General features: G+C 37.6%; 1 protein-coding gene across 4 annotated transcripts in view; it reads left to right on the forward strand.

Annotated features, from left to right (window-relative positions):
• CORIN (corin, serine peptidase) overlaps nucleotides 1-12,940 on the forward strand; it is a 146,320-nt gene that overhangs the window by 46,338 nt on the left and 87,042 nt on the right. For all 4 annotated transcript variants that reach the window (XM_085322797.1, XM_085322799.1, XM_085322800.1 and 1 more), the window contains exon 4: nucleotides 4,635-4,845. In XM_085322797.1, coding sequence (XP_085178923.1) covers nucleotides 4,635-4,845 — 211 coding nt within the window. The remainder of the gene's footprint in view (nucleotides 1-4,634; nucleotides 4,846-12,940) is intronic.

Genomic DNA, 12,940 nt, shown 5'->3' on the forward strand with positions numbered 1-12,940 from the left:
CTACATCTCTTTTGTACCAGGAAGCCCTGAACTGAACCCAGCACTCCAGGTGCAGCCTCACCAGGACTGAGAAAAGGGCTGAATCACCTCCCTCAGCTTGCTGGCAATGTTCTTTCTAATGCAGCCCAGAATACCATTGGCGTTCTTTGCCATAAGGGCACGTTGCTAGCTTGTGGTCAACCTGTTCACCAGGACTCCCAGGTCCTCCTGTACAAAGCTGCTTTCTTGTAGTTAGAATCCAGGATGTATGTGACATCACGATAGATTGGTTACCATTACCCTGTAATTATTCTTTTTGACTCAGAGATGTGGAGGGTACCAGACACTCACCTGCTGCATGGTAGTTTGCTTGCTGGGTAAATGATATAATGAATAGAAGATAAGGATTGAGCCCTCGTATTAGAAGGACGGGGTTCTAACCCAAGCATCTGCTTTCCAGGAGAGTATTCCAGGATACAGATATGCCTGSTATAAATGTTGAAACAAAGTCCTTGTGTAAGAATGCAAGGTATATGGAAGTGAAGATGGTTCATGATTCTGTAGCTGGGGTGGGTCCTGGGTTTGGTCCCTTCTTCCATCACTCTTTATTTTTAAATGTTCTTGTAGAGTTGCTATAAAATTCCATGCTGGCCATGAAAGTTGAATTCAATGCTGTGTTATGCAGTCACAGAGTACTCCTAAAAGATCAGATGGCTCCAAGGAACTGTGACGCATCTCTGCCAAGAGTGTGTGGATTTCAGAAGATCCAAAGCAGCAGATGCATGTGAGCTTCGGCAAAAAGGCATTACCCCTGGGCACACGCTATTGCAGAGATTGTTTTGACACAGTGGCTCAAGAAATAGATGGTGATTTTATGAATTGTTTTAGTTGAAATTCCGTTTTTTAAGGCTTRTGCCCCCTTCTCTCCCATTTAACATCATGTGACTTATTTACATATCTTTAGTATGTATTTTGTGTGTGTGTGGGGGGGAGATACCCAAGATTTTGGGTGGGCATATTAGCCTCTTATTACAGCAGTTTCTGAAAATGTTGTGAGGTTAGCAATTTAAAGACTCTGCTGCAGAAAGCTTTCAGTATTTTTAATCTTTAAATCAGAACCTTTTTGTTTTACTGTTAAGGTTTTTCATGCCTTGCAGTGCAAATAAATAGCAAAGATCTTTTTAAACTACAAAATATAATGCAAAAAATGGATGGAGATTTTACTTCTAATAGCAGATCAAGATACTGTACAAAAATCACAAAGCAAATAGTCATTAAAGAGATGATCAGTCTCAGGCATCTCTTAAAATAGAATGGCATGAGCCTTCCTTTTTTTTTCTTTTGTTCTTTTTTTTTTTCTTCTTTTTTTTCCTTCTAGATCTGAGGAAGCTATTTCTGAATCACCAGCTTTCAGTCTGACAGCCTAACAGGCAGATTTGCTGATCATCCTGATGGTATTTTTCAAAAACACCTGTATAACTTCAGAGCACAGGTTGCACAGAACGTCACTGGCCTGTGGTACTAACTCATATAGACACTTTTAAAAATTGTACTCCTCACTTTTTTGAAAATTCTTTTGATTTGGAAAGTCAGTCTGAAAGTACACTTGTCAGACATTGAAGAAGTGGGGATTGGGTTTTACCAAGTCTAGATAAAATAAGAAACCTAACTTTTTGAGTCAATGCCTTCAAAGACATTGCAACTTGACAAAATAGTAATGAAGATTTTCTTCACTGTAGTTTGCTTTCTGAACTGTTATGTGAGGATCATAGAATCAGTAAGGTTGGAAGGGACCTCTGGAGATCATCTAGTCCAACCTCCCCTGCTCAGCAGGGTCACCTAGAGCATGGTAGACAGGGTTGCATCCMGGCGGGCTTGAATATCTCCAGGGAAGGAGACTCCACAACCTCTCTTGGCAACCTGGTCCAGTGCTCCGTCACTCTCACAGGGAATAAAATTCATTCTCACGTTCAGGTGGAACTGCTTGTGCTTCAATTTCTGCCCATTGCCTCTTGTCCTGTCACATGGGACAGCTGAAAAGAGTTTTTCTCCGTCCCCTTGACACCTTCCCTTCAGGTACTTCTACACATTGATAAGATCCCCCCTCAGTCTTCTCTTCCCCGGGCTGAAGAGGCCCAGCTCTTACAGCCGTTCCTCATAGGGCAGGTGCTCCAGCTCTCTAATCATCTTTGTAGCCCTACGCTGGACTCTCTCCAGTAGCTCCATGTCTCTCTTGTACTGGGGAGCCCAGAACTGGACATGGTACTCTAGATGCGGCCTCAGCAGGGCTGAGTAGAGGGGCAGGATCAACCTGCTGGCAACAGTCTTCCTAATGTATCCCAGGATACCATTGGCCTTCCTGGCTACAAGGGCACATTGCTGGCTCATGCTCAACTTGTCGTCCACCAGCACTCCCAGGTCCTTCTCTGCAGAGCTGCTCTCCAGCAGGTCAAGGCCCCCRGCTTGTGCTGGTGCCTGGGGTTGTTTTTCCGTAGGTGCAGGACTCTGTGCTTGCCCTTGTTGAACTTCATGAGGTTCCTCTCTTCTCAACTCTCCAGCCTGTCCAGGTCTCTCTGAATGGCAGCACAGCCCTCTGGTGTGTCAGCCACTCCTCCCAGCTTGGTATCATTGGCAAACCTGCTGAGCAGGCACTCTGTGCCCTCATCCAGGTCATTGATGAAGAAGCTGAACAGGATGGGACCCAGTACTGAGCCCCGAGGGATGCCACTAGCCACAGACTTTCAACTAGACTCCACGCCACCGATGACAGCCCTCTGAGCTCTGCCTTTCAGCCAGTTCTCAATCCCCCTCACTGTCCGCTCGTCTAACCCACACTTCCTGAGCTTCTCTAGGAGGGTGTTATGGGAGACGGTGTCAAAGGCCTTGCTGAAATCAAGGTACACAATGTCCGCCACTCTCCCCTCATCTACCCAGCCAGTCATTCMATCAGAGAAGTCTATCAGGTTGGTTAAGCAGGATTTCCCCCTTGGTGAATCCATGCTGGCTACTCCTGATCACCTTCTTCTCCTCCATATGTCTGGAGATGACATCCAGAACGAGCTGTTCCATCCCCTTTCCAGGGATGGAGGTGAGGCTGACTGGCCTATAGTTGCCTGGGTCGTCCTTCTTGCCCTTCTTGAAGACTGGAATGACATTGGCTTTCTTCCAGTCCTCAGGCACCTCTCCAGTTCTCCAGGACCTTTCAAAGATGACGGAGAGCGGCTTGGGAGCAACGTCTGCCGGCTCCCTCAGTACCCATGGGTGCATCCCATCTGAGCCCATGGATTTGTGGATGTCTAGCCTGCCCAGAAGGTCTCTAATCCTATCCTCCTCAACCAAAGGAAAGTCTTCCCTTCAGATTAGATCTATGCATATGGACTACATGGACACTAGATTTTGAACTTTTTGCCACTAGTGCATTTAGACATTGAAGACTATGTGAGACAGTAAGGTGAAGAAGAGATTTGCTGATGTAGCTTAGAGCTACATCCCTTGTACTTTACATCCCCAGCTCTAACTGAGGCAAGAGATCAAACGTAAGTGTCCCACACAGTGCTTCAATGGAGCCAGTTCCAAAATGTCTGATGGTGTACTAGGATCAACCCTATTTAACACTAACTATACTCAGTTTGTTCAGGTAACGAGACTGGGAGTTTAAACTTGTGCTAAGGCTTGGATGCACTCAGAGTTTTCCTCCTTCAGAAAACTCTATATTTGGGGTGGTCATTTAACATGAGCTTGATGCTTTTACAGCATAATTAGTGGCAGAATCTGGTATTCAGAATGAGCTCAGATCCCTGCTTATTGTACAATATGGACATGCTCTGAATGTAATACCAGAGCTTGTCTAAATGGCCTAGGAAGGCCATCATCAAAGTAGGGAGCTCTCTTAAGTATTGGATTTTAATAGCTTATTCTTGATGAAAGTTCTGAATTTTGTGTGGTTTGTGAAACTCACTCTTGGAGCTTCATGTAATATGTTAAGCAGCGATGATTTATAGCTGAGGGAGCTTACTGTATATGACAGGATGTGAGCAGAGAAGGATCACTGGTGGCCAGAGAATGGGACAATAACAATTTAGGACAGAGTAGGTATTCAGTTTACAAAAACAGATAATTCTATATTGGTTGGGTAGAGAAAAAAGACTGTAGAGGGAGGACTATAATGTTGTGGAAAACAATGAAGTTGCTGAGTTTTGGCAGGAAGAGCAGCATGGTAGTACAAACTTGATGGAAACTTCAAAAACATTGCAGTCCTAATTAGCCTTAGTTTTCTACATGGCTTCTGTGCTTGATTTTAGCCAAAGTTGGCTGTATTACGGGTGTTCTTACAGTGTGCTCATCCAGCTTGTGTCAGAATGCAATAGGACAACCAAGCTAAACTCTGTAGACTGAGAGGGTCAATTGTGAAAATATGTAAGAGGTTGGTTGCTTATCCAAACTATATTGCCAAGCTTATCCAGATTCCTTCTGTTCTTAGATACTCATTCTTGGACAGTATTCTGATAGCATTGTGGAGTGTCATCTTATCTGTGAGGTACAGCCATTACTTATATATTATATATACTGATTAGTAAATTCTATATATCTTCACTATCAATCACCATTTAATAGTTGGTTCATTTGTTCTAAATTTAATTGTTTTGATTTCACAGGTGCCTGCATAAATATCACCAACAGCCAGTGCCAAATGCTGCCATATAACTACACCACTTTAACTTCAGTTCTTTCCATTGTCAAAAGCATTGAAATGGAAAAGTTCCTGAAGTTCTTCAGTTATCTCAACCGTCTCAGCTGCTACCAACACATCATGCTGTTTGGCTGTAGTCTTGCTCTTCCTGAATGCATCAGTGACGGTGATGACAGGTATTTGGGAACAAAAATCAGTCAGTGACTAGAGCCAATTGTGGTAAAATACTGTCTGTTTAATCAGAAAAGGGCAGATCTGAATTAAGCCTGTGACCTTGTTGCAAAACTCCTGTTTGTCAAAGCTGTTCACAATGTTTTTTTCCCCAAATAAACCAACTGCAATAGAGTTCTCTTACAAAAGATATTGCCAGTATTTAGACTAAAACTGTGGCATTAGGGCAGTCAGGTTTATTTTCATAACAAAGGCTGTCCAGAGCTCTTGTATCTTATCTGTCCAATCTGGAGGTGACAAAATGGAATGCTATGTGACAGTATAAATGCATTGGATATTTATAGCATTGGCATAAACTGTGGTAGAAGTTAGTTAAATTAAAATTTAACACAGTCAGGAAAAGCAGATTCATATTCTTAAAGTATTTGAAATGACTGAATATTGCATTATATCTTTTTCTGACAGAAAAGTTAATCTTTTATATATATTTTATATACCATATATATATATATATACATGGTATTTGGTTAGTAGGACGTCTTCAGAGAGACTGACAAACTGTTTGGGAAGCTTGAATATAGCTTGATTCTGCATTTATGTAATTACACATTAGTGTAATTAATTACACATTTTGCATGTACTTTTTTCTTTGAGCTTCCTTTGAAAAAGGATCTGTGTGTTTAACAGTACCAAAACCGAATTGTGGCACATTTTTCTTTTTTTATATGTACACAATCTCTGAGATGTTTCTGAAGGGGGGAAGGAGAGAGGGGAGAGTTCTTTCTCCTTATTTAATTACCTGCAAAATTCAGTAGAAGAGAATATGGCAATTGAACAAGTGATTCAGTTAACATAACAAGAACTAAGAAGTGGAAAGTTGTGTAGTTGAGAATGCATAGGATCCTATAAAAGTGCAGTTTTAAGAGATGAGGTAAGCTGTTCTAAAACCTAGTTGCTACTCAAGGCTCTACTCCCACTCCAGGTAATACATGCCTACCATTTCAGTTATAACAGAATGATCTCTAGATGAATCAGTTAAGCTCCCTGAACAGATAGAATATTAACCCAATAAAAAAGCATACAGATGCTTTTATAGCTGGGATTAGGGCTGAAGTAAGGCAGCATGGGAAACAGTGGAATGAGACTGCCTGTTCAGCTGAGTGACCTGTTTAATCCAATTACATCTGTGTGCCCAACTTTAGTTAGACTGCCAAAAATSATTTTCAATTAACCCTATTTAACTCATTGCATAATTAATTTTTTTTTTTCAAGATTCAATATTGTAATTGTTCCAGTTAAGGAATCTGATACCATACAGCATTAAACTATCTACTATCTCAAGAAATCATACAGCAAAATCAGAAAAGTTATTTCATGTAGTGAACTGATATATTTGAAGGTTCAACAACAGGGAAACAGGCCATTTCTCTGTCAGTTCATTTATTTTGGTCTGTTTGGAATTTGACTTTCATAATCCTTCTGAAAGGGAAAGGGGCATATCAAAGGTGCTAAGTTCATAACTTAGAGTAGTAAAAGAATAACTTTTTAAAACCTTCTATTTCTATTTCTTTGCTGGGGATGTCTTCCTTGGAGGATTGAGATAATGGAGCAGTATCTCAGCTGGTTACATTATGACAGCTGTCTTGGTAATTAAAAGAAAGTTAAAGTTTGGAACATACAGATTTTTGCTTTTGCTTTGGGTAGTAACCAAAATATTGGTTACTTTCTCCTATTAATTTTTAATGTCAAAGCTGGAACTGGGTTTCCACGTCTTGGTTTACATTCCAAAGCTCACTACACCTCTTTTAGTATTTATTTTAAAATCTTCTTTGTGGAAACTGTTCTGGCCCCTGCAGGCAGATCAAGAGGAAAGTCCAATGTGAGACTGTAAAAAATGCAGGATTACGTTAGAATCTGATTTCACTTTACATAATCTCATGTCTTCTCAGTGTATCATGGGTGACAGTGAAAATGTAGACTGAAGAGACAAGTGCAAGAAAAAGCATAAACATGGATCGTTGAAGTGCTGGTTTGTTAAAGCCATTTTTCTTAGGCACTTGAGTGATTTTTCTGATTAATGTTTCTCTTGTAGAACATGGTTATTGCAGACAAATGAATAGCTTTCAGGGCCAACAATAATGCTTTTTAAGAAGCCTAGTATCTTCATTTGGGATATGACTTTCGAAATTTCTGCCAATTGGTCTCAGTTTTTTTAAAGCATTAATTACCATTGATTTTTGTTCATTATTTGAATAGTTTGTTTATATAAAACCTGAGGCCTGCAGAATCTCATGATTTGGTTCTGTGCTTACTTTATGTATATACATATGTATATGTACATACATATGTATATGTATGTATGGAACTATTATTGAAGCTAAGATCACAACAAAGATTCAGTCTTCTGCTAGTGTTTCAAAAACATTAAAGATTAAAACCGTTAAAAGCAGCTATTTAAAGAAATCCTTACAAGAAGTTCTTACCAGGACTGTGAAAAATACAAATAACTGAAATATCAGTATCTTACTCCTGAACACATGGCTATCAATCTGATAGCAAATGCTTACTATCAAATACATCCTAAGAAGTCTTTAGAGTTTTTAGGAGGAAATATTTTGAACTTACTAGATATTTTCAGATTGATCCTAAAATTAGAAATTGCTGAGTTGATATTTTTTCTTAAAATTTATTTCCAACTCTTTTGATTAAAACAGAGAAGAGAGAAGCAGATCTTAGAATGACCAGTAGTATGCCAGCCACTAAGTGATCACTTGATTCCGGCTGTTTATCTTTAGCTAATTGTAATAAAATAAATTAAAATAAATTCTTACAAAACATTGTTTTTGGTAGCCAATCACCACTAGGAATTTTGGTGTCTTCTCACTGTAAGCCAGAGGAGTCAATAAGATAAGTTCTTTAATGACTCATTTATTGAAAATAATCGAAATTTCCTGTCKAGGGGAATCCCAGGGTTGGATTTACAAGGAAGGGGTAAAAGACTGGAGTCTCCCCATTAACAATGACTGTAGTGATGCATGCTCTGTTATGTTTAACTGATAATGTCCCACCTATCCATCTCAGGAATATAACTGGTGTGCTAAGGTTCATTTCACTTTCTAGATGGTCGCAGGTCTTTTTAAGATGACTTAAGTTTGTTTGTGTTTAAAAAGTGGGATGATTGATCATGATCTTTACTGTGAAGCTGTAGATATGTAGGGCCCAGAGTATTCTATGCCTTACCTTGATAGGTATAGACTGTTCAAGCGTTTAAACTTGACTATTAGTGATTTATAGGAAGTTACAAAGATATGTAACTCTCTTTTCAGCCCTTCTACTGTCAGTATTTGGTGTCACTATTCCATTTTATTTAGAAATAAAGGACAAAGACTTTCCTTCTTTTACACAATGAAGTTAGAATTCAAAGTCTTGCATAAGATTCATCTAAAATGTGATTATTCAAGATGGTTCAAGACTTTGTTTTGACTCTATCAGCTGCCTCTGGTTTAATAACACAAGATCCTCAACAAATTGCAGTGACTGCTCACCTTTTTGATTTTGCTTATTGTTTGTATTTGGTAACCTGTAAGAACTTCTGTGTCAGCATAAGAAGGGAATATTCAAAGAAAAAATTCATGTCAGAAACTTTGAAGTTAATTTAAATTTATTATTGTAAGATCCCCCCAAATCAGGTAATTTAAAATCAGGTAACTATGAATTGCATTTCAGAAAGAGAACTTAGTCTAGGCAGCTATTAAAAAAAAAAAAAGTATAATACCTGCATAATATAGTTGTTAACTCCCCTTCCCCTCTCTCCAAATTAATACCTGCTCTCAGTGAGAAATGTGACGTGTCAAATGTAAGCTGAATTTGGGAATTCTTATCAGTGAATCTGAAATGTCTCTGAAGAAAGCCTTTTGTTCATATGAAAAGCCTTGCAATAATAGGAGAAAGCCACTCTGTATGTGTTGAGTGCAAATATGGAAAGTGAAGAGGTAGGGCTGTTTTAGGTCTCTTGAACAGAGGAATTTGAGAAGTATTAGAAACATACTTAAAGAATCTGGAGAACAGTCACTGTGGAATATATTCTGATTAAATGAATGGGGATATGTTCATATGTTGTACCCTTTATTTGGAAATGTGGTTGTTTTTAACATACAGTATTGCAAAACATACAACATTGTATTACTGATATTATTATAACTAGTTCCTCTAGTGAATTACAGCTGTTTCTTTCTGACTGCTAGTGCATCTCTGATGATAATTTTTAATCTACAATTAAAGAGAAGCTACTGTTGATACTTCTATGTTTTATAGAGTTATTGTTTCAAATTTATTTAAAGTGTAATTTGACAAATGCTACTTAGACAATAGAGAGAAATGAAACATATGATATTCAGATGTTTATTCTGAGGTACTGTAGGGAGAGTCTGTACTGGCAGCTTCAGCCGTGGGAGCAGTAATTATAACAATGTGTTAGGAGAAGCCATGAGAAGGAAAATTACAAACATTAGTYCTTGGCATCCAATGTGCTGTACACAGTTTTGCTCTGATATCTAAATTTGTCTGTTTCACATTTATCTTTCATATGTTTATAAATACTGTATTCATCAATACTTGAAGGAGATTAGGTTTCTGGGCAGGGAGCGTCTTTGGTGTATGTGTACCACACAGCATAATTAGGTACTGGAGTCTCTGAATACTACCACAATGCTTTTGCCCTTAAAAATTATTCTTCTGTGTCTTACTATGGTATGAATAAAACTAAATTAATTTGAAAGATGCATTTCATTCCAGAAACTAAAGGTATGATCAATCTGTCCTGCTGCTTTAAGAAATATATAGCAGTATCTTTTAAAATGCTGTTTGTTTAAAGGGGTTATGAAATTTTCTCCTCCATGAGTAAATGAATGAGATCTTTCCAATATTACTTTAAAATCAGACTCTAAAAGCCACTCTTATTTTAACACATCTCAGCAGCACTGGCAAAAGAGAACATGAGTCAAAATTGAAAAGTGACACGACTGTTGGAAAAATGTTTTAAACTAATTGATGTGTTTAACTGACTTCTGAAATGTTCAAGGTTGAGAAAGCAGCTTTGTCCTTTTGGGTAGCGTTAGTTTGTGACCAACTACTACTAAATGTAATACTACTATTATTGTACCTTATTTGTTGTAAGAAAGATCTCTTCTCACAGCTGTTGGTCAGGATTAGTAGTGTTTCAAGSTAGTGGATTTTATCTTACTGTTGGGAGACACTGTAAGTAGGCCAATGGTCAGTTACTCTGACCTGGTGATTGTTGTTTCTGGTATGGCAACAAACTTGTCTTGGGTTCCCCATGTTCTATAGGCTTTAGATATTGCGTCCANAAAAAAAAAAAAAAAAAAAAAAAAAAAAAAAAGTTTGCAGTGTTTTAAGATTTTTGAAAGAAAAAGGTTGCATCACAAAGCCAAAATGCAAGTAAAATTTAAAGCTACAAAATTAATAGAGTAGTTCATAATGTGCCAACCTATAACTGCATAATGCAAATGAAGGATGCTTCTTAGCAGTTCTTATATTCTGTGAATGTTCATGTTTCATCAAAAGGCTTGTTGAAACAGGAAAGCTGTATGATATCCTGAAGGCCTATGTAAGTGACTTATTTCTGATTTTGAGTACTGGGGATAAATTTGAAGATTACGGATTCCTGTGGCACCTCTTCATTGTTCTGTTGCCTTCTAAAGTAGAAACTAAGAGCTTGGGTATTTCTGCTGATCCTATTTGTAGAAATGTATTCCAGAAGAGAGAAAACCTCTTCCATTGATGTGACACCAATGAGACATATCTTTGGAGGTCAAACTTAATTTAAGCTCTGCCTAGAAACTAGCATTGAGGCAATGCCGATTATAAAGTACAAGCATAATATGCTCTCAGGATAAAATTCTAATGCAGCCATTTCTTCCTATATGTGTTTATTTCCTTTGCCTTTTGTTATGTCAGAGATCTTTGAAAATAAAGCTGTGGAATAGTTTTGTTTTATGTCAGTGCTCAAAAGGTCAACCTGAGATTTTTTTATTGTTGTTATTATTTTTTTACTTTTTAGAATTAGATACTGAGTAAGCCTATACTAATGGGCAACCTTGACAAAACAGATAAAGGACAGGAGGAGAAAGTTATGTGTCATGTTAATAGCTATAGAAACCAGGATTGAGCAGGAAATTTGCAGTACAGCTTAGAACCGAACCTGTAACTCTTTTACCCTCCATCTTTAGGTACAACGTTATCGTTCTTGAGGTGAACCTGCAGATTCATCTCCCTTATTAACATTTATTCACTTCAGTCATGATCCAATAAACATTGACAAAGGGAAAAACTCTCTCCCATAATATGTCTTTCTCAATTTTGAAAATTATTCTCTCATCATCATTCTAAAGCAGAAAATAATATAATTAATGGAAATGTTTTCCTTCATTTTCAGAGTATTTCTTACAAGAGCTTGTCAAGTCAATATCTGTATGTAAATTAAATATTTTTGTTCTGCTGTGATTTCCATACTACAAATAACAGTAGCCTAGTAAAGACTCATGGAAAACTGAGGAGGGGAGCAGAGGACAATGTGATATGTTGGGAATGGAAGAGATACTGAATAGTAAAAATTAGGTTAATAGGAATATGACTTTTAAAAAACTATGAATAGTTTGTATGCAGTTGAGTATCCTTTGAATAGCTGCTCTGTTATGGCTCACAACAACAATTTTTTTCTCTTTTTTCTTGTTCTTCACCTCTTTTCTGTAATTTATAAAAGAGGAGAACATAAAATCCTTCATTACCAATAAGGACATAAACCATGATGATTACATGAATCACAATATTACTTGTGAAAACAAATCCAGAAACATGTGTGGTATCATCATAAGCCGATAACAATAAAAAAAATGGGGTGAGGTACAAGGGAGGGAGGGGGAAAAATTCTTCCAAGTTCTCCCAGAATATGAAAAGAATCAAACTTCATAGAGTTAAGGAGCCCTGTCTGCAACATTTTGTATAATCTATGAATAAGATCAGTGATGTGGCTGTTTCCTTTTTCTCGCTTTTGAGAACGACACTCTAAACTTATACATAGTCTTTGTTCATCCTGCTCATGGTGACATTGATTTTATTTGATTTTCTTTTATCTCAGTGCATATTTAGACTTTTAAAAATAATAAGACATTATATAAAAATTATTTCTTAGGGTTAATTGGGGCTTTTAGAATGTTTAACAGAAAATRTTAACTGAATCATATAGATTCTGTTCATCTAGTTGAAAAGAATTTTTATTTTAAGACTGTATGAATGGGAAAATATCAGCATGTATTTTAAAGAAATTATCATCATTCATTTAAGTCACTATCTGCAAAGTGCATAGCGTGTTTAATTGTACATGAATGTTGTATATGTGTGAGTCCTAATAGACAATCCTACACTGGCATCTTTCAGTCTTGTTCTAATCTATCTAATTTTGGTAATAAAGTGGGAGAATATGCCAAGACAGAATAGCAACTGTTGCGAATTCTAGGTAAGTAGTGTAATAGCTACTGATAGTAGTCTGTGACATGGCTGCTTTACTATCTTCTTGTAATTCATCTGCACAGAGGTGCCAGATTATAGCTGTGCAGGTTTACAATGATATGCAGTTGCACTGCATTTTTCAGCTGTATAAAAATATTTACATTTTACATCCTTGCAAAGTTAAAGTTTCAACAGAGTCACTGTTGAAAGTGACTGTGTTGTACTGACAAGTACCTGTATTGAAAAGCCCTCCTAGAAGGACATCTTGAACTTCATATTCCTTACCATAATCTTATCTAAGGTAGTTTCATTAGGATTGCTGCTGCCTGATTGAAAAGGATTAAGCTATGGCATTAGTGATTACCATTTACCAGTACTCTGAGAGGAAGGTGAGATGATTGCCTACCACCTCCCACATTCTTTTCTTTTAGTTTTCCTTTCATGATTCTATGCAGAATATTTTCTGCCATGACCCCAACACACAGAGTGGAAGCTGCTTTCGAAAGCTTGTAAAGTGACTACCGGTCACTTTAGCAATCACTCAGGTTATTTTCTGAGTTTGTAATCCAGCTT

Source organism: Rhea americana, unplaced genomic scaffold (assembly GCF_003343005.1).
Source record: "Rhea americana isolate MKP2758 unplaced genomic scaffold, rheAme1 scaffold_8, whole genome shotgun sequence".
NCBI classification, from domain to species: Eukaryota; Metazoa; Chordata; class Aves; order Rheiformes; family Rheidae; genus Rhea; species Rhea americana.